We start from the raw sequence: 23,525 nt of genomic DNA, 5'->3' as shown, positions 1-23,525 counted from the left end.
GGAACCCTTTGTGGCCCTTGCTGTGGGCGTGGCCCCAGCTGGGCAGGATGTCAGGGTTCCCGGAAAGTAAGTGGAAGTGTGTCCAGCACTGACATTGGCCCCGGGACTCCCGGCCCCCAGTGGCACAGGTGGATAAACTGAGGCCTGGAGAGGGGGCAGGGTGTGTGAGGCCTCAATGGGCATGGGAGCAGAGTGGACTTCCTGAATGCTTCACATCCCCAGTGGGGACAGGAAGCCAGTGGGAGGGAGCCTCCAGGAACCGGAGCTACCCCCCCCCCCCAACTCCCCTGATGCTTCGACAGGACAGAAGCCTGCCAGGCATCATCTTTCATTAATATGATACAACTTCCTGAGTTCCCTCTGGTCTGTCTGGGGACCGCAGAGCATGGGGCGGTGGCAGGTTGGGGGGGGGGGACCACATAGCTAGGAGGCCTGAGGCCCATACACAGGGGCGCCCCCCCGCTCAGAGCCCCTGCTATGGCTGAAGCTGAGGCCGGAAGCCGGGATGCCAGCTGGGCACGGGCGATAGGGAGAGGGGGAGAAGGGGTGTGGGGGTTGTGGTCACTGAGGGGCCTGGGTACAGAGAGGGGAAGTCTGCAGCTACCCAGTGTCCGGCCCTGGAGACCGGGAGCATCCCTCCTGGCCTTGGACATAAGCCAACACGGGCACAGGCTCTCTCCTTGTGACAAAGGGGGCTCTGGGATGGGCCACTGGCCGCGGTTGGCCGCCAGGCCCGTGAAGCTGGTGTTAGTGGTGGGATGGGGACAGGACAGTCAGTTAGTTAGTGGTGGGATGGGGACAGGAGCTCAGGGCAAATGGAGTTTGTCGTCCCTCTACTCAAACGGGCCTCCCCTAAGGGGTATCCGACAGGGTCTCGGGCCCTTAGGGGCGGGGAGGCTGAATGGGGAGCCGTTGACTCAGTGGGAACCAGGACCAGTGACCGGCTGTGCTGGCAGCTGGGACACGCAGGCTGACCACACTGGCCCGAGGGCGGCGGTGGCCGGGGGTGTGTTTGGGGTGTGGGAGAGAACCATGTGACAGTGATGTTGGAGTCTTGGACTGCTGTCTGTGGCCAGAATTATTCCTGGAAGTCAAGGTCACCAGAGCTTGGCCTAAGGGCCTGGGATTGCTGGAGCAAGAAGCCGGAGGGTGGGAGGGCGCTCCCCTTTGGTGCTCTTGGAAGCCCTGGGTACCCCCCCAACCCCCCGCTCCCCACCCCCGACGGCGGGGACACCAAGTCCCAAGTCCCTCGAATCCCTCTTCCCAGACTCAGCTGGCTGGGTGAGTTTGCAAGTTGGGATGGGCTCCAGGGACTGGCATTTTTTCCTCTGGCTCGGCCACCTCCTTCCCCAGCCTTCTGGAAGGAGCGAATTGTGTCCGGGGAACAGAGATCGCAGTAATGCCTGTAAAACACTACATCGGGGAGGAATTTCCTGGTCATTTCTCAATCCCTGGGCAATGTCCTAACCCCGGGGCCCGGAGCCCAGAATGGATCCCAGAGGCCACCCCCAGACGGCCTCTCGGACCGGTCAGCTGTGCCCCTTAGGTCTTGTCCCGGTGTGCCCCCGAGTGTGACATTCAGTGGTCCCCACGCGGGGCCACCAGGGAAGGGAGAAGAGCAGAGAGAGACCCTCCTGTGAGGAAGTGGCAGGTGGCTCAGTGAGGGCACCTGGACCGGGCAGGGGAGATGGAGGGAGCCCGAGGTTGGGGAGGGGTGCCTCTAGAGCAAGCAGGGGAGGGGAAGGCGGGGCAGAGGGAGGAAATGAAAAAGCCGGGGCCAGGCGAGGAGGGAGGGAGGGAGGAGGAGGGAAGCAGGGAGAAGCTGACACACACAGACCAACACAGACAGACACAGACCTCGGCTGACAGGAGGGCGGGGGACAGAGGAGGCACTGAGAGAGAAGGCAGACAGAGGTGCGGTGAGGAGGGGAGAGAGAGGGAGAGGCAGAGGCAGAGAAGGGGTGGGCAAGGGAGAGGACAGAACCGGGAGAGGGAAGGGGGAAAGACAGGGAGAGAGAGGAGAGAGGCAGACAGACCGACGGGTGGACCTTGGGGTTGACCATGGGGAGGGCGGTGGGCATCTGAGTGGGGCTTGGGGGGGCAGACCCGGCTCCCCCTCACCCCCCCCACCCCCTCGGGACCCCTCTAGTCCAGGAGGCAGGGGGGATGGCGGATTCGTGCAGGAACCTCACCTACGTGCGGGACTCGGTGGGCCCAGCCACCAGCACCCTGATGTTCGTGGCGGGCGTGGTGGGCAACGGGCTGGCACTAGGCATCTTGGGGGCGCGGCGACGGTCACGCCCCTCGGCCTTCACCGTGCTGGTCACCGGACTGGCCGTCACCGACCTGCTGGGCACTTGCTTCCTGAGCCCCGCGGTGTTCGTGACCTACGCCCGCAACAGCTCGCTGCTGGGCCTGGCCCGGGGCCGCCCCACGCTCTGCGACACCTTCGCCTTCGCCATGACCTTCTTCGGCCTGGCCTCCACGCTCATCCTCTTCGCCATGGCCGTGGAGCGCTGCCTGGCGCTCAGCCACCCCTACGTCTACGCCCAGCTGGACGGGCCGCGCTGCGCCCGCCTCGCCCTGCCTGCCGTCTACGCCTTCTGCACCTTCTTCTGTTCGCTGCCCCTGCTGGGCCTGGGCCAACATCAGCAGTACTGCCCGGGGAGCTGGTGCTTCATCCGGATGCGCGCCACGGAGCCGGGCGGCTGCGCCTTCTCGCTGGCCTACGCCAGCCTCGTGGCCCTGCTGGTGGCCGCCATCGTCCTCTGCAACAGCTCCGTCACCCTGAGCCTCTGCCGCATGTATCGCCGGCAGAGGCGCCACCAGGGCTCGCTGGTGCCCGGGCCCCGGGCGGGAGAGGACGAGGTTGACCACCTGATTCTGCTGGCTCTCATGACGGGCATCATGGCCGTGTGCTCCCTGCCTCTCACGGTGAGTCCTCTCCGCAGCTGGAGGGGGAGGGGGAGGGCGGCACCCGGCTCTGTCCTCCAGCGGTTGCGCCCGTTTCACGGATGGGGACACTGAGACCCCCCGACGAGGCCGGAGGCTTTGTCCGTGGCCAAGCAACTCCCAGCTTTCCGGAGAAGTCTGTGCCCCCCCACCCCGTGCTTCTGCCCTATTGGACCCCTGCTGACCCCTGGTCTCCCAGCCTTGCACATCTCTGGCACCCCTCCAAACATACCCCAACCTTCCCCTACCCCCGCGGTGATGACAAGATCCACCGTTCATTGCGCGCTTGCTCTGGGTCCACCCTGTGCTCTGCGGTTTACAAATTCTCTCCGGAATAATCTTCAAATGACCCGTTGCACCCATTCCACAAGCACTTAGCAAGGAACGGAACAAAGTTCCTGTCCCGTCGCTATTTTTACCGGTGGAGGGTCATGTGTCTTGCCCACATTCACAGAGAGCCAGGTCTGGACCCCAGATTCCAGGGTCTGCTTCCCCCCGCCCCCCGGCCCTTCCCACCCTAGCCCCACTCTCCCGGCCTCGCCCCTTCCCTGCAGAACCCCTGCCTGCTTCTCTGGGGAACTGGAACGTGGCAAGGCCACCTGGTCATCCGGCCCTGTATTCTGGGCTTCGGCTTCTCTTTCTGTAAAATGCGAGGGCTGGGCTAGATTTGGGGGCCGTCCAACCTTAGGGGGCGGGGGTTACGGACAACTCAGAGGCTGGAAGGTGTGGACACACACACACACACACACACACACACACGCAGGGGCTACGGACCCGGGACACACCCACACAACCCCAGCTCTGTCCCTCTAGGCTGGTACTTTCCTGGGACTTTCTCTCCCTCTGCGCCCCGGATGCATTTCTCACTTAGGTTACATCTTATCTTATTTCCTTCCTTTTCTAAAGGGCGCCCCTCCCTCATTCCTGCCAGCGACCCAAGTGGAAGGCGGGGCGTGAGGGCGGGGGCGTGGGGGAGGGTGGGGGGTTCACGGGTGCTTCTTAATGCCCTCGCCCTGTCCCCAGGTCCGAGGCTTCACCCAGGCCATCGCCCCGGACAGCAGCGAGGTGGGGGACCTCCTGGCCTTCCGGTTCAACGCCTTCAACCCCATCCTCGACCCCTGGGTCTTCATCCTCTTCCGCAAGGCTGTCTTCCAGAGGCTCAGGACCTGGTTGTGCTGCCTGTGCCCCAGGCCTGCCCACGGCGACTCGCAGACACCCCTCTCCCGGCCCGCCTCGGGGAGGAAGGACTCAAGGGCCCCCACTGCTCTTGGGGGGAAGGAGGAGAGATGGGTGCCCCTGTCAGCCTGGGGCGAGGGGCGGGGGGGACGCTTACCCCAGGCACAGCGATCCGCCAGCACCACGGGAACGTCATCCAAAGAGGGGTCGGCGGCAGCCTGCTCCCTCTGCTGACCTGGCTGCCGCGATCTCCTGCCCTGTGTCCCGGAAGCAGGAGCCGGACACACAGGGGCGACACGGCTGCTGGTGGATAAGCGGGGATGAGTTTCGGGGGTCCTTGTCTGCTGGAATCTCGACCCCCTGAATGCGGGGGGTGATCAGCTGCTATTCCCCTATGTCTCCTTCTTCAGGGTGGCCACGGCAGGCTCTGGGAGAAGAGGGAGGGACAGAGGGGACGTTTGTCCTGGAACACAAAAAGAACAGGTCTCTCAAAATAACTGGGGGCCTGGCCGGCCCGCTCTGGTCCTCGCTTGCCCATCTATCTCACTGTCTAAATATTTAGAGGGCGGGAAAGTTCCCAGAAGCTTCTGTGCACTCAGGTCTGCTCTGGTTCAGGTTCTGGCTCTGATCCTCATCCCTTCGGGGTGCTTGGCTGGCCCGCCCCCAAACCCCAGGGGACATCCCTGCCCTCTCCCAGGCCACTCCAAAAGCCACCCTCTCTGCTGCCTGATGAGAACCAGAGATTCTTGGACAAGCTCCCTGCCTCCCCTCACTCCTGATTTCCCATCAGACGTGGAAGAGATGGGGCGGGGGGGGGGGGGACCGGAGGAAGGAGAGATTGTCATATGCTAGGTGGCACTCCGGACACGTGCCTGGGAAGCTGCATGGCTTGGTGGCCTGCGAGATGTGGACTGCGGGGGCGGGAGCCCGGGTGCCGGCGGAGACGAGGGCGGCCCGAAGACAAAGGCACGGGAGTTACAGATCCCAGGGACCACCCGGGCACAGGGACGCAGACCCAAGTCCCTGTGCCTGTCCCTGAGTAAACAGCCGCCTGCTTACTTACAAAGCCTGACCTCAGCTCATGTGTCCTCGGAGCCCTCGCAAAAATGTCATTGATTCATTCCACAAATAGCGGGCACTGACTCTGCAGGTATTGGAGACCCTAGACCAGTCTCTGCCCCGCCCCGGGACTCCGCTGGGGTGATCGCCAGCCTTCTGGCTTCTGGCTTCATGGCCTTCGCCTGCTCACAGAGAGGCGGGGGGGGGGGGGTGCACCCTCTCTCCAGCCTGCTCTTATTGGAGCCTTTCCACAGAAGCTGGAGTCAAGGCCCAGAGAGGGCAATCGCCAGCCTTGGGTCACACAGCGAGGAGGAAGCACAGTCTAAGGGTGCAGTTGATCTTTCTATCTCCGGAACCCAGCTCGCTTGGCTGGTGGCGGTGCCTCCCTGGGCCCTGGCTTCCTTGTGTGCAGAAGGGCGATGATAACGTAGTATTCAGTTCACAGGGCTGTGCTCAGGATGACCCCGTTCCCCCTGGAAAGCAGCGTAGCACAGTGCTTTCCTGGAACAAATACCCCAAGACGCGTTACTGTTACTGCCATCCTTGTCGCTGCTATTGTTGTCTGTGGCTTGAAACGTGGGTTGAGAAAAAGCAACACTTTGCTTCCGTTGTTTCCCCATTTCTTTTTTTTTTGTTTGTTTTTTTTCCCCAGCCACTATGATTTGAATCACATTACCGGAGCAAAAGGGGTGTCTGGGAGAGTTAAAAAATAGGTCCAGACGATCGTCTTTAATGGCCATGGGCTTCCTTTTGGGGTGATCAAAACGTTCTGGAACTAGGTAGCGCCGATGGTTGTACAACACTGAAAATATACTAAACGTCTCTGAATTGTACGCGTCAAAATGGTACATTTTATGTTATGGGCATTTACCACCATAAAAAAAAATGCTAAACAAAATGCTAACGTGATGCTAAAAAATGCTAAAAAAAATCGAGCGTGTGTAGAAACTTTTATGACAGTCTTGCCAGAGTGACCTCTTGGTTGAATTTAATAATCAAAAACTTGACTTGTACAAAAACCAAACGGGGGGGCCAAGAAACATCAGGTGGGCTGGCTTTTGTCGCCAAACCTGGCCCGGCCTCAGTGAGAACCCACCCAAACGGCCCTTGGAGGGCGGTGGAGAAAGGATGGGGTGGGGGGTGGAGGGATTGCAGAGGCCCATTTTGGGTTGGAGGCCAGGGAAAGGGGGCCTGCCTGTCCAGGCAAGACCCCCAGGGGGCGCCCGTCTCCTCTCTCTGTGCTGTCTCGGAAAGTGGGTCAGTTCTATCTGGCCTCTTAGGGCTCCCTCAATGGCAGCACAGGGCTGGGCAGTTGAACCCACAGCTTCCAAGCCTGAGGTGGGTGCTATTGTCATTCCCATTTTTCAGATTTGGCTTAAAGGGAAGTGAAGATTAAATACCTAAGAAGGCTTTTTTTTTTTAATGTTCATTTTGAGGTGGGGGAGGGGCAGAGAGTGACGGAGAGAGAATCCCAAGCAGGCTCTGAGCTGGCGGTCATCGCAGAGCCCAAGGTGGGGCTCGATCCCACCAACCGTGAGATCATGATCTGAACCGAAATCAAGAGTCGGACGGCACCCCTTGGGGCTGGTTTTCTGCTGGTTTTTAACCACCAGGCCTGACTTCTCAAGAATCTGTCCTCGCTCTGCATCCCACTGTTTAATCGCCGACCCCATCACCTCATCTTCCAGGCCAGGGGTTTTCAAGCATTCCTCGCCCCAGCTCCCAGCAGCCCCTCCGGGATGATTTGGAAACTCCTCTCCTAGCTGGTGTCCTGACCCCTGACTGCCGGTGTATTCTCTTTCACAGTCCCCAGCCGAGCGAGCGGTCATTCCCCTGCTTGCCAAGCTCCGAGGGCTCCCTCTGGTGGCGGCCAAGGGACAGCTCCCTCCCTGTCTTCTCAGCCACAGCAGACAACCAAGGTTTCCCCGAGAGCCTGCGCAAGACCTATGTGGCCTCCACCCCTTTGTTTATTGAGCTCACCCTTCCTGGAACAGTGTGTCCCCTTTTCCAACCCTCAAAAGCACCCTGGCCCTTCAGGTCCTGCTTAAACTATTCCTTCTCCTTTTTTCTTCTTAAAAATTTTGTTTTTAAGTAATCCCTACACCCAAAGTGGGGTTTGAACTCACAACCCCGAGATCAAGAGTTGCACGTTCCACCAACCGAGCCAGCCAGGCGCCCCACTCCTCTTCCCAGAAGACTCACTCACTCCTATCTCAGCACTCTCGGCACTTTGGGGGCAGGTCGAGACTGTGGTGCTGGGGACACGGCAGTGACAGAGACAGCCCTGGCCCTGTTCTCCTGGGGCCCATAGTCCAGAGTGGGCGGGGCTGAGAGATGGGGGGTGGGGTGCAGTCTACGGGGACACCAGGGAGGGCTTCTTGGAGGAGGGGGTGGCTGAGTGGGACCTGAGGATTGCCAGAAAGTGAGCCCGGGAAAGAGGAATGTTTCTGTCCTCAAGGTGCTGTCTCTGGCCTCAGCCTCCTGCTCATCATTAACTCACCAGATTCCCTGGAGCCCCCTGGGTGGGGGGAGGGGGCCCAAGGCTGCTCTGTGCCTGCTGGGGATATAGCAGTGACGGGACACTACCTTGGCCCCATCTCACTCACTTCCCAATTGGATGACATCACAGAACTAAGCCTCACGCTAAGCAGAAAAGATACAAACTTGCAAGCTGGGATGTGCTGAGAGCACAGCACAGGCATCTGGGAGAGCAGAGCCGAGGGGCCTGCGTAGGGTGGAGTGGGTGTCAGGAAGCGAAGGAGACTTTGTTCGTTTATAACTTCATTTTAGTCGTTTTGGACTTCCTCTGGGAAGGCACTCGGCCTGGCCCACAGATGGGACTGGCGCGCGCGCGCACACACACACACACACACACACACACACTGGTCTCCACCAGGGGCAACTCCGGGGCTTTCTACAGCCATTGCCCCACCTGCTGGTCACACTGGGGATGACACTTAGTGGTCCCAGTGGCCACTACCCGGGGGGGGGGGGGGGGGGGGGGGGAGAGTGAGGGGGCCCTGGGTGGGCGCCCCCCGGGTCACCTCAGCTAGTCACCTTCAAAGGACAGGTTTGAGCTGGCCTGGCAGACCTGCGAGTCTGAACTGGAAATGATTCCCATTCCAAGCATCTCTCTACTCGGGGCTGGAGTCAGCTCCCTCAGTGCCTGCCTGGTGTCCATTAGAAGCTCCGAGTGCCGTCTACGTGTCTTTGATTAATAAAAAATGGGAAGGCGAAGTCATGATTATTTAATAACGCAGCCTGTCTGGGAGTAAAAGTCTTTCAAAACATAGGGCCCAAGGGGGAAAAACAATGACAGGCGGTAGAGCAGGGCAGGCAGTGCGAGGCGAGGCGGTGGTTAAAAGCATTGGGTGTTTGGGAATCCGAATGATCTGGGGTTTAGGGACCCGGTTCGGCCACGTCCAAGAAGTGTGGTGCAGGAGGCTTCACCCGCCCGGGGCCCTCCAGATTTTGATCATTATTTTAGGGCCAGATGCCCAGGCGCAGAGCATGGGCACCCCAACTGGGTGCGGAGTCTCGTTCGGACTCAATCTCGCCCGTGCGCCAATTAAATGAGATGTGTCTAGAAAGTGGTTGGCACAGCCTTCTGAAGTCGGTGGGTTTTTTTTCTTTAAATATATTTTTTAGATGTTTACTTTTGAGAGAGAGCATGAGCAGGGGAGGGGCAGAGGGAGAAGGAGAGAGAAGTGGACTCACTCGAAGCGGGGCTCGAACTCCTGAACCGTGAGATCATGACCTGAGCTGAAGGCGGACGCTCAACTGACTGAGCCACCCAGGCACCCCTATTTTTTTTTAAATACCAGTTTTGTTTATTTTTTTGAGAGAGAGAGGGCACAACTGAGCGGGAGGCAGAGAGAGAGAGAGAGCAAGAGGGAGAGAGAAGCGGGTCTCGAACTCGTGAACCATGAGATCATGACCCGAGTCGAAGTCAGATGCTTAACCAACTAAGCCGCCCAGGCGCTCTGAAGTGGATGTTTTTATGATCTCCCTTTTACGGGATCATTACTATTTTCCATTTTGCAGAATGGTAAACTGAGGCCCACAGGTTATCAGGTAGGAAGTGGCACAGACGGACTGACCTTGAGGTTTGGCGAGCCCGCGGACTCACTGTAGCGAGAGCTCATACGGCTTGGAGCCCAGTTCCGTGGGTCACCAGAACTTGTCTTCCTCTCAACTGTGAGACCAGAATTTTCCACAGGTGTCCTGGCAGCTAAGAGGGCAGCTGCCCTCTTGGGGGTGGGGGTGGGGGGGGCAGGCTCTCATCCGTCACACTCCACCTTCTCCACTGCGCCAGAAGGCAAACCACAGCCAGAGGGTAGAAAAAGGGGGCCCAGAAGCTGGGGCTCTGGAAGAATGGCCTGCTGCTCCCGACTCGCGCACCCGCGGCGCTGGGCTCTGGCGACTGGCCCACGGCGGGAAGGCCCAGCCCTGGCCTGATGTCTCTGCCACCAGGAAGGCCCCCGAGGTTGGGCTCCGCTGCTGGCCTTCTCTAACCTCCCAAGGCCAGGGATGGGGCAGCGAAAAGTAGGTTTTTTTTAAAATTCCACTCCATTCAGTCCCTGTTTCCCTCCTGCCAGGTGGAGGAGGTGGAGTGTGGGCGGGTCAGAAGTCAGACCCTGTCCGTTAACGGTTCATCCCCTGCACCCCCGGGAACGGGGAGCAGGTGGGATTTGCAGTCGGGGGCGGGGCTCATGTTTTGCGGAGAGGATGGTTCCACGCCTCCCCTACGGAACCACCGGACCCCAGCCCTTGTTTCCTCGTACCCCTGTGTCGTTTGGGGCTCGTTTCAAATCTCGTCCCGCGCGCTCCTGCCCTCTCGCCCTCTCCCAGTGAATGTCACCTCTTCCCCAGAGCACCCTGAGAACCCCCCAGCTGGGCCTCAGCCAGCTTGCTGTTGCCAGCTTGGGTCTGCCTCCTTGCTGTTCCCTGGGACGGCCTCCCTCCCAGTGTGAGCGCTCATCCTTCGGGTCTGGGTCTCGGCTCGATGGGATGAGATGCTCTCATGGCCCGAACTGGCCTCAGGCCTTCCCTGGCCTCATCTTGGGCCAGGATACAGGGGTCGGTGCACCCCCATCACTATGGTGAGCGCGCAAAGTTGACGGGCCCCACGGCCGGATCAGTATCCCGCCCTCAACGACCCGGACCCGTGAAATCTGGCTGGGATCAGAACTCCAGCTCAGAGGTCCCCTCTCGGCAGCCAGTGACAAGGACGAAGCTCTTGAGTGAGCATGGAGGAAAGGCTCTTCCAGGGCAGGGCTGCAGGGCCCACGCAGGGAGCAGGCCCAGAAACAGAGGCGAGACGGGAAGACCCAAGTCAGGTAGTCACTGTATTTTATTGGAAAACATTGATATATATTTTTCTTCACAGCTTGAACTGAACACAATATTGCCCGGTTTAAAAAAAAAAAAACAAAAAACAAAACAAACAAACCAAAACCTAAACCAAAACACTCCGAAAACGTCCACAGCTTCACGCCTACCTGCCCTTAACCCTCAGCTCTTGGCTGGGTCTCCCACTACGCCCCGTCCCTCCCCTCCCCTCCTCAGAGGCTGAGAGCCAGAGGGTGGGTGAGGAGATTCTCAAAGCTGGGCAGGTCCCAAGAAAAGCCACTTGAACGACCTGGGGGCGGGGTGTGTGTGTGGGGGGGGGAGGGGGGGGCAAGATGAACTGAACAGAAAAAGGAAAAGAAGAATCCAGACGACCGAACTGCCCACATTGACTTACTTGTCCCAGAGGCGAAAATCAGAAGCAAGGTCACGGATCATGCTCTCCGCTGGGGGAGTGTGGGGGCAGGCAGGCGGGCGAAGGGAGAGAGGGCACAGAGACAGCACGGATGTTAAGGAGCCAACCAAGTCACCACGGAGAAGCAGGAGGGGCCGGCTGGCCAGTCCTCCGGGCAGCTAGCCGACAACACCGTTTTATTGCAGGTATGTTCTCTCGAGAGCGTGGTGGGGCTCGCCTTCCCTCTCCCCACCCTTCGGCTAGCCCGGCAGGGTCTTTGACAGAATTAGTTTTAAGGGGCATAAAGAAAAAAAGAAAGAAAGAAAAAAGAAAACCAAACCCAAAGGATAACCTGTACATTACAAAGCAACATCCCCACATCCGTTCCAGCGAGGGGACCTCGGTGCGGGCGGGCGGGCGCCTCATGGCGGAGTGGCATGGGACGTTAGCACCAGGTATTTACAGAACAGCCGGAGATCGCTTTCGAAACCCGGGTGTGGACAACCTGCAGAGCGGCCCGGCCGAGCGGCCCCCACCCAGCCCAACCTCAGGAAGTCGATCAGATGGTTTCAGAACAGCAGCCGGTGGGATCTGAGTGTGGTCCGCTCCGTCCGTCCCCTTCGGCGAGTCGGCCCCCTCGACTGGTAAAAGAACGCTGGCTTCCAGGACTCCCTTGCCCCTCGACCCCCTCCTGGGCCACAGCCAGTCAATACCACAACTCCTCAACTCCCCCCAAGTCCTTCTGGAACGCCTCTCTCGGCACCCCTGCCCCAAAAGGCTGCCGGGATGTGCACACGGAATCACGGGGCTGGTTGCATGCAACAGTAAAAGGCATGCTCTTCTGTCCGGGTGAGGCCTCGTCCCCTCCCTAGCAGGTCCCGGGACGGGGCTGGCAGCCACCCGGCACCCAAAATAAGATGACACACGAAAGGAAACAAACCAAAACGGAGGAGAGCCACCCGGGCTGGAGGAGGAGGGCAGAGGCTCCCCTCAGGGGAATGGGGCTTCGTCTTATGAACGCATCAGGCCTCAGAAGATGTGAACGGAAGTGGGGAGGGAGAAAGGAAGGGACGGTGGGCACGGGAGGGAGGAGGCTCAAGGAGGGAGAAAGAGCAATCATGCAGCTTGGGACAAATCTTTTGTTGCTTTATCAGATTCTCAGTCAATCGACTGGTGTTTGCTAGAACCGGGGAACGCAGGGGAGTGTTGAAGAGAGCGCGCGCGCGAGAAGAGAGAGATCACGAGAGTGGGCATCACCAGCTGCCCGGGGGCCTTCACTTGGCCGTCATCATCTGTACAAACTCTGTGGAGTGAAACGGAGAGCGGGGGGTCAGCTGGTGAGCGCGGCCAGGCCGGCAGCCCTCCCGGGCGCCAGGGGCCTGGGGCTTGTTCCCGAAGCCGCGCCTCGCGGCCGCTCCGGAGCGAGCACCTGGCGTCAGCTCACCTTCATAGTTGACCTGACCGTCCCCGTCGATGTCGGCCTCTCTGATCATCTCGTCCACCTCCTCGTCGGTCAGCTTCTCGCCCAGGTTCGTCATTACATGACGGAGCTCGGCAGCGCTGATGTAGCCGTTGCCATCCTGGGTGTGGGGACGGGGAAGGGCCCCGAACCTGAGGCTCCGACGGGGGGTGGGCCCAGGGGGAGAGGCAGCAGGACGGGGACCGGCAGGCACCCATGCTCAGCAGGGGAAGGGGGGCCTCCCAAGGCCGCATGGCAAGCCGGCACCGGGACTCGTGCCTCGTGGAAGTGGTGACCCGGGGCCCCAGCCACCCGTCTCTCCGCCGGATCCCAGAGCCACTCCGGCAAAGGACCGCTTACCTTGTCGAAGACGCGGAAAGCCTCTCGGATCTCCTCCTCGCTGTCTGTGTCCTTCATCTTTCTGGCCATCATGGTCAGGAACTCCGGGAAGTCAATGGTCCCGTTCCCTGGAAGCGGGGAGAAGGGAGTCAGGAGTGCTCTTGGCCTGGACCCTGGGAGGCCACACCAGAGCCCCGGCAGCGGCGGCACCCGCTCATCCGTCACCCCTAGGAAGGTGCCCCAGAGTGGGGCCGTCCGCCCGCGCCACGGGGCTCACCATCCGCGTCCACCTCGTTGATCATGTCCTGCAGCTCTGCTTCGGTGGGGTTCTGTCCCAGGGACCTCATCACCGTCCCCAACTCCTTGGTGGTGATAGTGCCGTCTCCATCCTTGTCGAAGAGGGAGAAGGCCTCCTTGAACTCTGGGGTATGAGAGGGAACGAAGCAGAGGTCAAGGACCACAGGGAAAACTCTCCGTGGACGAAGGCCAAGGGAGTCCGTCCTACCTGAAGAAGTCAGAGCGAGACTTCTAGTCCGAGCCCCTCGCTTCGGGGCTCAGGGCAGACCCCTTCCTTCAGTCAACATTTATTGAGCACCTACTTTGTACCCGGTGGAGCTACCCGTTCCGCCAACCTAGCTTAGAATTCTCTTAGAGAATTCTACAGTTCTTGTTGGTCCCTGGCTTCAGCCTCTCCCTCAGATGATGAAACGGACTAAAGTCACAGAGTGGACAAGAGCCAAGAGAACTCTCTATCTGAACTAGGCCGGCCAAGGCCAACCGGCTGGGAAGGGAAGGGGAGGCTGCAAAATGCCTTTGCCCGGCCCCGCGTCCCTCCCGACTGGTACCGCGGGCCCGGTTCCCTGGGCCGGCGCCACCGGCTCCCCGAGGAGGAGCGAGTGGCCACGTGTGACGCGGTGAGGGGGTGGCCGGCAGCGGGGCGCGGCCGACGGACGGACGGCGCGTGGGGCGGGCGGAGGATGGAAGGAGAGGGGCCGGCTGCCAAGCGGGATGGAGAGCTAGTGGCGCTGAGTGGGAAGGCCACAGCTGGGGACGCATCAGGAGCGGGGACAGAAGCACGCGGCTGCTGCCCTCCCACCGGGCCCATTTTGGCACCTGGGGCTCCCTAGGGAACAGATGCCTGGCAGCCTATTCCCAGAGGGTGTGGGCCGGGGTGACGTGGGGGACAGTTTGCTAATGGGGACGGGGTGGAGAGCGTGCTGTTTGTGTCACACAAGGGCAGAGCTGGGGCGTGGGTGGCAGGTGCCGCGAGAGCCACACGTACAGCCGAGAGAGAAGCTGTGTCCCCCAGCCTCCGGGCCACCGGGAGACGAGCCTCCCCAGGGAGACCGGGGAGGCCGGTCCCAGCGCCAAGGCCTTGCCGTTGCTGTGGAGGGCAGGGGGCGGGTCGTGGGGGCTCCCTGAGCTCACGATCACCCAACAGGGCGGTTCCCCAGCTCTCCTTGGTGGGTCTCCACAGCCACTGGGGGCCATTTCCAAACTGAAAGTGTGACCGACTGTGGGCTGGCGGGGGGAGGGAGGAGACGAAGGCAGGTCGACTCCGGCCTCCTCCCACTTCCGACATGGGGCATTCAGTACTCATCACGCGGCCCGCCGGACCTGACAGCACAGCTGGGGTCTGGGGAGCTGCAGGGGCCCATTCCGTGAGCCCCTCCCCTGTGTCTACTTCGTGCTGGCCCGCGGTCGTGGACATGAACCGAGAGGTGCTTTCTGTCCTCGGCAGTGCAGTCTTGGGAGAGGGAGACTGAGCGACCCACTCAATCACACAGAAGTTCCTGCAGTGGTGACCTTTCTGGGCTTTGGGGCCAGGTAGGTGGCCACAAAAATGAAGGAGATGGGATCCCAGGATTTCTTTTGGCTTCCCGGGAGATGTACGACCATTCGCTTATTCATTTATTTGGCCAACAAAACGTACGGAGCACTGGCTATGTGCTGGGCACTGAAGATACAGAACGCCCCCCCCCCCCAAAAGCCCCCAATTCAAGTTGCTCACACCTAGTGACTAGAGACACAGCAGGTAAAGATATAAAACAGTTTCAGACAGTGAGAAGAGCTACGAGGGGAGCGCCTGGAGTGACGTGCTGGGAAGCAAAGGAAGGTGATCTGAGACCGGGAGTTAGGGGAGGCCTCTCCAAGATGACATCTGAGCGGAGGCCCAAAGGATGAGGAGGGGCGAGGGGAAGCCGTTTCTGGCAGAGGGGAGTGCGGAGCGCAGGCGAGCGCAGAGGTGGGAGTGACGAGCCATCTCCTGGGTGGCTCCTAAAGTGGGACGGGAGCTCTGCAGCCCCTGAGGGAGGCTCGCCTTCGCCTTCGGAGCCCAACTGGAGCCCAACTGGCAGGAGCTGGGACGGACGGAGGGGTTCGCCCTGAAGCCACGGGTTAACAAAGGCCCCCTGGATGACTCCAGCTCGGGAGAGGAACACAGACGTGGCATCTCAGGACCACGGGGGCCGGTGTAATCGGGGTGCGGTGCGCAAGTATCCACAGTTCCCCACGCTCGAAGCACAAGGCACGGCATTAAGCGACGTAGGGAACACACGAGCATGTCTGTCGGGTGCTACTCCTGGCCGGGCGCCCGAAGGCCTTCCCGGGGCAGGACGAGGGGGAGGAGGGGAGGGGAGCTCACCTGCGATCTGCTCCTCGGTCAGCTGGTCAGCCTGGAAAGTCAAGGAGGAGAAAGTCAGTCACTGGGCCAGCCAGTCGCAGTCTTGCCGGCTCCGCCCAGCCCCCTCTGGTGAGGCCAGTTCCCCAGGCCGGCCCACGCCAGCCCACGCACCCAGGCACCTCGGCAAAGGAGGCACGTGCCTGACGGGGCCCAAAGGAGAGCCGGGGTCTGGGAGAAAGTCTGGTGATTCAGGAAGCTGGGGCCTGAAGTGGCCTGGAAACCCAGGCTGCCCGACAAGGGCCCTGAGTAGGCTGCCCAGACCCAAGGGCTTCCGGTCTCGACCTAGCGTGCCTCGGGGCCACAGCGGCTGGGGGGCCCCAGAGGCTGAGTGAAGGGAGCAGTTGCCCTGGAGGCCCGACTGTGCAGCTCTAGAAGGCTCCACACTGAAACAGGCCAGCCCTTGGGTAGGACAGAGGGAAGATGTCTGGGCTCTTCGCTAGTTTCTGTGTCACCTATTTGGAGGTGCCAGGTCTGAGCACAGTGGACCCAACTGGCAAAAATTCTCCTAACTGGTGGTGCTGAACGGCTCTGAGTACTTGACAGAACCCCAGCCGGGCCAGAGGCGGCAGCTGTGCGTCCCTGGCCTGTCCTGTGCTCTGTTCCATTTCTTCTGAAGGGGCAGGAGGGGCAAATGTTGGGGAGGGGACTGCGGCGGCAGGCACAGCACCACCGGCAAAGGCTGGAGGACTGAAGTCAGCTTCCCCGGCTTCGCTGCAGTTTTTAACCCTTTCTAGTCCCGGCCACCCTGGGGACCGGCCAGTCGGTGGCAGGCAGCCCTTGCTGCATGCGGGGTTTGGGGGTGGGGCAGAGGAGAGGCCGGACCGGCTTCTGCACTGGTGTGCTGGGAATCAGCCAGGCCGGGGGACCTTCTGGACGAGGAGCTGGGGGGGGGGGGGGAGGGGGGGAGGGGGGGAGCCGGAGTCCCAACATTTAGCTCCAGGCGGCCAATACCCGAATTCTCCCTGGTTTTGGTGAATGCTGCCGACAAGGTGCCACCGGGCCTGGTGCCCAGGCGGCTGCCCCCTCCTTTGCTTCCACCATCAGGGGGAAGGGGCTCCGCGTCCACAGCATGGCTCTCGCCGTGAGGCTGGACGCCCTCAAAACTGATGCGAACTATATGCACGGTGCTTCCAGAGCTTCCACCGGAAGCTAGCCACGACCCTCCCACCCCCACCCTGTCCCAAACACTAAGAACTGGTCACGTTAGAATTGGTCTGAGATGTCCCCTTTCCTTTCTTTTTTCTTTTAGATCTAAGGGAAGAGGAACTTGAGGCCAAGCCCCAAACAGGCGGAATGGGAGGGGGAAGCACAGTGATGATGAAAGAGAAAGAGACGGCTGAGGGAGGAGGGAGGAAAGAAGGTGGAGAAGGAAAAACACCACACGTGCACATTCTAGAAAAGTCCGAAGTCTAAAGGGAAGGCGAGGAGGACGACCGGAGGGACGCTTCTGTACCGCCTTCAAAAAAGACTCGGGGCTGCTGGGCTCCTAAAATGCTGGCCCGGCAGCCCCAGCCCCCGAGCCCCCTGCTCGGCCCGCTTCCCTTGGCTCCCATGGGCAGAGAAGCCCGGTCCTGACACCCGAGGAAGCTGCCGGGGGGAAAGTGAGAAGAGAGGATGGGCTTCTGGTTACCGAGGGCCAGGCAATGCCAGGGGAGAGGGAAGAGAGAGAGGAGGGCCGAGTAACAGTCCGGGGAGGAGGGCTGCCGTCCTACCGGCACCTCTCTCCCCCCTGGCCCCGGATGGGGAGAGCCGGCCCAATCCGGGGCCTTCCCACCCCTACTGCACCACTCTGCCTTTGGGCAGCACCGTCGGGGGCTGGGACAGGTTGACCGGAATGCCCGGAAGGGGCTCCGCAGGCCTGTGTCTGCCACTGCCCCCCCACCCCCCCCACCCCCCCGCCCAGCTGGACGGTCCAGATGAGGTATGCCACGCGGGGTTCCGGGGCCGCTGCAAATAGGCGCGGCTCTGCCTGTAGAGCCTGTCAGACGCTCTCCCTCCCCGCACTAGGAGACCCTCTCCCCTGCCTGGTGAAGGAAAGGTCCCAGCTCCCGAGCTCTCGATCTCAAAGCATGGTTACTGGCCAGAAGACCGATCACCCAAGAAATTATCATCACCGGGCGGGCGGAGGTGGGGGGGGGGGCCCTCCTCGGGGTTTCTTCCCTTTCCAAAATCTGAAGATTTTAAGCTTTCACAAAAAGTGTCTCCAAGATCACCCAGCCGGTCTACTGCTTCCTTAGCCCTCATCCTAGGCTCCGGCCAGGGGCTGGACGAGGGAAAAAAAAAAAAAACAACCCTTGGGGTGGGGGAGGGAAGAGGGTATTATTTCTCTGCCCTGACCCAGCCCCCAGCCAACGCCAGGGAGCAGTGTTAGATGAGATCAGAAACCAAGGCCAGGGCCCCTCACCCGGGCCAAGGTGGAGCCACAGCGCTCAGGCCAAAGTCCAAGGCCGGTTCACAGGGACTTGTCCCACCCATACCTTGCTGATTACAAACGGGAAGAGAAACCAGCTGGGGCCAAAGCTCAGGTCCCATCCGGGACGTGGGGGGCCTCCTGGCACCTGCCGGCGCTTCTTCGGGGCCCCTCTAGCAAGTCCTGCCGGGGGAAATCGGGGTAATGGCAAGAGGAGCCACCGGGTCTGTGTCAGCAAGTATGAGACCTGATACAAGCAGCGGCTGCTTGCTCTCCCCAGCCTTGCCAGGGAGGATGGCTGTGCACGGTTCCGAAGCTGAGCCTGGGGGGGCTGTGGGTGTTGTGGGTGGCAGGGCGCAGGAAAGAGCTCGTCTGCTGGTTTTCTCTCAAAGCCCTAGCTGTGTGAATTCACAGAAGCGCTCGGGGAGGCCCCTGGGCGGAACAAGCGGCCTTCAGGCCGAAGAAGGGGTCCCTCTGGAGGTCCGCTCGCTCGGTTCCAGCTCTGCAGCCCCCCCCCCCCCCCCAGGCCCCAGGAACAGGCGTCCGATTGTCACCGACGCCACACTGTACTGCACTGTCATTTGGCACAAGTGAGGAGAGCAGCACAGGGAGCCGGAGACCGTAAGAAAACCGGGGCTCCTGTTTGGAAAAGGCCGCCCTCTTGGTCCGAAAGGGGCAGCGAGGGGGTGAGATTCTACGCTTACAAGGCTGGCTCATTTGGTGCATCCCAAACTTTGATCCCCCCACCCCCATTTCATGCGGCTTCAGTACGCAATAAGGGGCCTGAACAACTCCGCCCACCTGCTCCCACTGCTGGGGCGCCTCCTGCCCAGCCCCATTCTTCCTGGGGAAGGGGGACCGTATGGCCACTCCCTTTGGCCTCTGCAGCCCCCTCCCCATCTACACGGAACAGTCTTTGTCCTGGTCTTTCCCTGGAGACTTCCAGGGCGCTAGCCACATCCACCTCCAAATCTAGGCCCACCTTGGCTGTCTTTCATCTTCTCTAACAACCCCCACCCCCACCCCCAGGCCTCCTTTCACCTCACCTCCCACCACCGGAGCCAGAGTCCTCTCCCACCCCCACCTTCTGCTGGACCCAACACAACACTCAGCCCCAGCCCCCTCCCAAGAACACCAACCTCCCCAGTTCAACAGCCTCAACCCACTAGTAACCTCAGAGCCCTTTCTGGCCGCCCCCCAAATCAACCACGAGGCCTCCTGCTCCCCCACCACTGGCAGGCACCGGCCTCGCCATTCCCTCTTAACCACCTCGCCGACCCCAATCCTTTTCAGTCCCCGCAGGCTTCCAGAGCATCTTCTAACCTCCACTGCCACCCACCGCAGGCTCTTCCTCCCCTAAGCTTGCACCTCGCCCTCCTCCTCCTTCCTCTGCAATGCCGGTCTTTGGAGAACCATCCCCCCCCCCCCCCTCCAGGGTCTGATCTGCAGAAGTCACCCCCATCCCTGCCCCTCTCCCCCACCCAGGTCCAGCTACACACGGCCCCCTCTCGGGAGCTCCCCGGCAGCCTGGCCTTCCTCTGATCTCCCTTCCCTGCATCCTTTTAGGACCCAAAGTCTTCATTAGGGCCTCGACACCCCCTCCTTCCCCAGCCAGTGTTTCTTACCTCGCCCCCTATGGGGTCCCAACACCCCACCTCAGAGACCAAACGCCCCACTCTGGCTCCAAACGCCCTTTCTGGGTCCAAACGCCCCCTCTGAGGGTCCAGATGTCCCATCCCGGGTTCAAACGTCCCCTTTGAGAGCTCGGGTGCCCATTTTGGGGTCTCAACACCCCAGCTGGTATTAAAAGTCGCTTTTCAAGCCCCAACCCCCCTTCTGGGATCCAAATGTCCCGCTCTGGGTTTGAACGTCCCCCGGGCCGAAGGGGGTCCAGAGGCGCTCGCCGGGGCCCCAACACTCCCCGTTCTGGGTCCCTTCGCCCCTTCGGGAGTCCTGCCCGCCGTGCCCGCCTCAGAGCCCCAGCCTGGGCGGTCTCCCAGCCTCACTCACCATGGCGAGGCCGGGGTGTCCGGAGCGCGGGGATCAAGGTTCCTCCGGCGGCGGCAGCAGCTGCAGCAGCTCGAGCTCCGCCGCGCGTCCGCGCCTCCACACTCACTGCCCGCAGCGCGCGCCGCCGCCGCCACCTCCCGCCCCAACGGTCCTTCAACGGCCGCCGCGCGCGCGCGCGCCCCGCCTCGCTCGGCCCCGCCCCGCCCTGCCCGCGCGCCGTCGCACTGCGGCTCCCACGGATCCCTCCGCGCTCCGCTCCGCACCGACGGGCCCGCGGATCCCTCGCGCCCACCCCGCGCAGGGCCGGGCTTTGCCTCCAGCCGCGCGCGCGCGCGCGCGGGCACGCGCCTCCGCCGCGGGACTACTTTCCGTGGCCGCGCGCCCCGCCCCCTGGGGCCCTTCCACTCGCCTCTCCGGCGGAGGGGCACCGCTCGGCGGCGCGTGATGCGTCCCTGTGTGAGCCGCGCCGCTATTGGGTCCGGTACATGGCGGAAATGAGAGCGCGGCGCCGATTGGTCCGGCCTGCCCTGCAATGCGTCAAACTGGGGCGAGCCACTGCACGGTCGTGGTGGGGAAGCCTGAAATGTGTGGCTGCGGGCAGCCGTGAGGTGTAATGAGGCGAAGGGGGAGACTGTGTGGCTATTAGAGACGCAAGTATATTGTCCTGGTGGTCAGGGAATGGTAAAAGGGCTGGCGAAAGATGCAGAAGGCCTATCTCGGCCCTCCCCTCTAACAGGGGAAAGATGGTGCAATCCAAAATGCTGGGGTCTGGAAGCCCGCCCCCAACTGGGCCCTGCTGGCTGGCGGGGTCTTCAAGGTTGTGCTCGCGAGGGTTCCGCCTGTCGCGGCTGGTGTCTGCGCCCTGAGACACACCCCGCAGGTGTGCGGGACCCTTGTCCCCGCGTCACGCGTGATCAGCTCAGAGTCTAGGAAACTGCGGCCGTCAGAGGACAGCCTCTGGGAACAGGACATTCATTCATTGACTTAACGAGCACGAATGGGGCACGTGCTGTATGCAGCGACCTGTGTTGGGCTGGGCTGGGGAGACCATAGGTCCCAACCATTCTCCTTCTATCTCCTAGACCCACCCGAGTCTTGCACTTCTCCAAGGTTCCAACCATAGGAGGAAAGAGGATGCAAATATTAGCTGAAAACTGTTTACTGGAACTCCAAAACAACCTTGTTTAGGAGCTGCCGGTTTTTAATGTGTCCCGCCCCTCATACCCCCACGATTGGCTGAGGAATGGACAAGGAAGTCAAGCTGGGCCAATCATTATGTCCCGCCTGGAACCGACTGTAGGCGGAATCAATGAGAGTCTTTCCCTGGGTTTTTGGGTGCAGACTGGGGGGGCAAGAAGCCTTTTCGTTATGGGGGCGCCTGGCTGATTCCATTGGTAGAGCATGTGACTCATGATCTTGGGGTTGAAGTTCGATCTCCACATTGGGCGTAGAGATTACTTAAAAATAAAATCTAAAAAACAAACAAACAAAAAACCCACAACAAAAACCCCACCTTTTCCTTATGGGTGGTGAGGCTTTGAAGGAATAGGTCCAGTGCTGGCTGTGGCCATCTTCCCACTGCTGGAGGAGAAAATAAAGTTGACACCAGGGAGAAGCAAACAAGAGATGGGGTGAGAGTACTGTTGGTTTTTACTTCCCTGGTTCCAGGACTCTTGAAACCAACTGCATACCGTCATGTCGGAATTTTGATCACATGAGCTATTAAAATTTCCCTTTGTCCCAAACCAGTTAGAATTTTTGTCACTTGTAACCAAAGAATTCCTGATGGATATAATGTAGGCTAAACTCGGTCTTGGTCGTCAGCACTGGCCCTGAAGTAGAAAGCCAAGGACCCCAGTCAACATTTACTGAGCAAATAAACAAAATGAAGGCAAGTTCATGCTCTCTCCTTCCCTCTCTTTTTCTTAGCTCTGAATTTCTACCAGGCTAGTAACATCTTTGAGCACTTACTCTGTTCCATGCACTGTTCCAAGCACTCTGTGTGCTTTAGCCCATTTAGTTCTCACAGCCTCTCTAGGGGTTTGTGCCTTCCATTTCTGCATTTGATGAACCTGTTCTGTTGCCACTGGAATTAGATGAGACCAGAGAGGTCTGAAGGCTTGACCAAGAACAGAATTGAAGTACTTTGTCCGTGATCACACAGGAGAAGGTAGAGTCAGGATGCGAACCCAAGCAATTTGACTGAAAAGCCCACACTCCTTTAAAAAAAAAAAAACAAACTTATTTATTTATTCATTCATTTGTTCATTTTGAGAGATACTTTTTTCTCGTCATTAAAATTCCTTTTATTTTTCCTCCAGTGAAATTTAAGTATTCCCAGAGTCCTGAATCAATGATTTCTTCTCAGTTTTCCAACAGCTGTGATTTATCTTCTTTTGGTCTGTTCAGTGGAAAGTGAACTATCGGAAGTAGGACCCTCAGTGTAGAGCCCGATGTGGGGCTTGAACCCACAAACTGTGAGATCATGACCTAAGCCGGAGTTGGACACTCCACCGACTGCGCCACCGAAAGCCCACCCTCTGAAACACCACCTCACCACCAGTGGGAGAGATCGTATTTGTCTTCGATTCCCCTTTCTCCCTAACTTCCTGGAGCACAGCCCATCCTTCCATCCCCAGTGCCAGACTTCTCCTGAAGATGGAAATAATCGGGACGCCTAGGTGGCTCAGTTGGTTGAGTGTCCACCTCTTGGTTTGGGCTCAGGTGATGATCCCAGGGTTGTGGGATCGAGCCCTGTGTCAGGGCTTGGAATTCTCTCTTTCTACCTCTGCCCCTTCCCTGCTCATACATATACATATGCGCACACACACACACACACACACACACACACACACACACTCTCTCTCTCTCTCTCTCTCTCTCTCTCAAAAAACAAAAGACAGAAATAAGCTTCTGTATCGCTTAAGCCACCCTTAGTTTGATCACTTTGTTATACCAGCCAAACATACGCTTGAAGAAGCTAAATCATCTCCATATCGCCTTGTTTGCCACCCTTGGTAACTGTCCTTGCTTTGGTGGAAGCTGACTCTTAAGATGCCCACAGTGGTTCAGACATAAGCCAATCAGCAGGTCCGACTTCCTTGCCTTTGATTGGTTCAGAGCCCCCCCCCCCCGTGTGTGTGTGTGTGTGGTATAATTTACATTCAGTGATGTGGCACAGATCTGAAGTTCAGTGAGTTTTGACAATTGCATATGCCCGAGTAACCGCTACTCAAGACAAACTATAGAACATTTCCATCACCCCAGAATTTAACTCCCCTGTGGCCCTTTCCTGTCAATTCCTGTCCCCTGCGGGCAACTACCGTTCTGGCTTCTGTCATCAGAGGTTATTTTTGCCTGTTTTAGAGTTTTATAGAAATGGACTCGCGTAGGGCGCCTGAGTGGCTCAGTGGGTTAAGCATCTGACTTTGGATCAGGTCATGATCTCATGGTTCGTGAGTTTGAGCCCCACTTTGGGTGAGCATGAGCCCCACATGGGGTGATGCGGGGTGAAGCCCTGCTTCTCTCTCTTTCTGCCCCTCATGGGATTCTCTCTCTCTCTCTCTCTCTCTCTCTCCCTCTCTCCCTTGCTCACTTGTGTCCTCTGTCTCTCTCTCGAAAAACAAACAAAGAAAACAAATGAACAGCGGCGCCTGGGTGGCTCAGTCGGTCGGGCGTCCAACTTTGGCTCAGG

General features: G+C 59.8%; 2 protein-coding genes across 2 annotated transcripts; one reads left to right on the top strand and one right to left on the bottom strand.

Moving 5' to 3' along the window:
• The first annotated feature begins 1,818 nt into the window (after positions 1-1,818).
• Positions 1,819-5,396, top strand: PTGIR (prostaglandin I2 receptor). The gene is made up of 2 exons (XM_027037868.2): positions 1,819-2,934; positions 3,976-5,396. Exons 1-2 carry the CDS (start codon positions 2,167-2,169, stop codon positions 4,360-4,362), a joined length of 1,155 nt encoding a protein of 384 aa, XP_026893669.1. The 5' UTR covers positions 1,819-2,166; the 3' UTR covers positions 4,363-5,396.
• Positions 5,397-10,522: 5,126 nt separating this feature from the next.
• On the bottom strand, positions 10,523-19,995 carry CALM3 (calmodulin 3). Its single transcript, XM_027037867.2, has 6 exons — positions 19,832-19,995; positions 15,373-15,403; positions 13,006-13,149; positions 12,750-12,856; positions 12,375-12,510; positions 10,523-12,233 (listed from the first exon to the last, which is right to left on the bottom strand). Exons 1-6 carry the CDS (start codon positions 19,832-19,834, stop codon positions 12,205-12,207), a joined length of 450 nt encoding a protein of 149 aa, XP_026893668.1. The 5' UTR covers positions 19,835-19,995; the 3' UTR covers positions 10,523-12,204.
• Between the last annotated feature and the right edge of the window lie 3,530 nt (positions 19,996-23,525).

This window comes from Acinonyx jubatus, chromosome E2 (genome assembly GCF_027475565.1).
Source record: "Acinonyx jubatus isolate Ajub_Pintada_27869175 chromosome E2, VMU_Ajub_asm_v1.0, whole genome shotgun sequence".
Classification (NCBI taxonomy): Eukaryota; Metazoa; Chordata; class Mammalia; order Carnivora; family Felidae; genus Acinonyx; species Acinonyx jubatus.
Note: the sequence above shows the minus strand (reverse complement) of the source record. Positions and strands in the feature narration are given on the sequence as shown.

Coding starts and splice junctions, on each gene's coding strand:
- PTGIR (XM_027037868.2), top strand. CDS start 2,167: ATGGCGGATTCGTGCAGGAACCTCACCTACGTGCGGGACTCGGTGGGC. Junction 2,935..3,975: donor TGTGCTCCCTGCCTCTCACG/GTGAGTCCTCTC, acceptor CCCTGTCCCCAG/GTCCGAGGCTTCACCCAGGC.
- CALM3 (XM_027037867.2), bottom strand. Junction 12,857..13,005: donor CAACGAGGTGGACGCGGATG/GTGAGCCCCGTG, acceptor CCCCGCTTCCAG/GGAACGGGACCATTGACTTC. Junction 12,234..12,374: donor CGGTCAGGTCAACTATGAAG/GTGAGCTGACGC, acceptor TTCACTCCACAG/AGTTTGTACAGATGATGACG.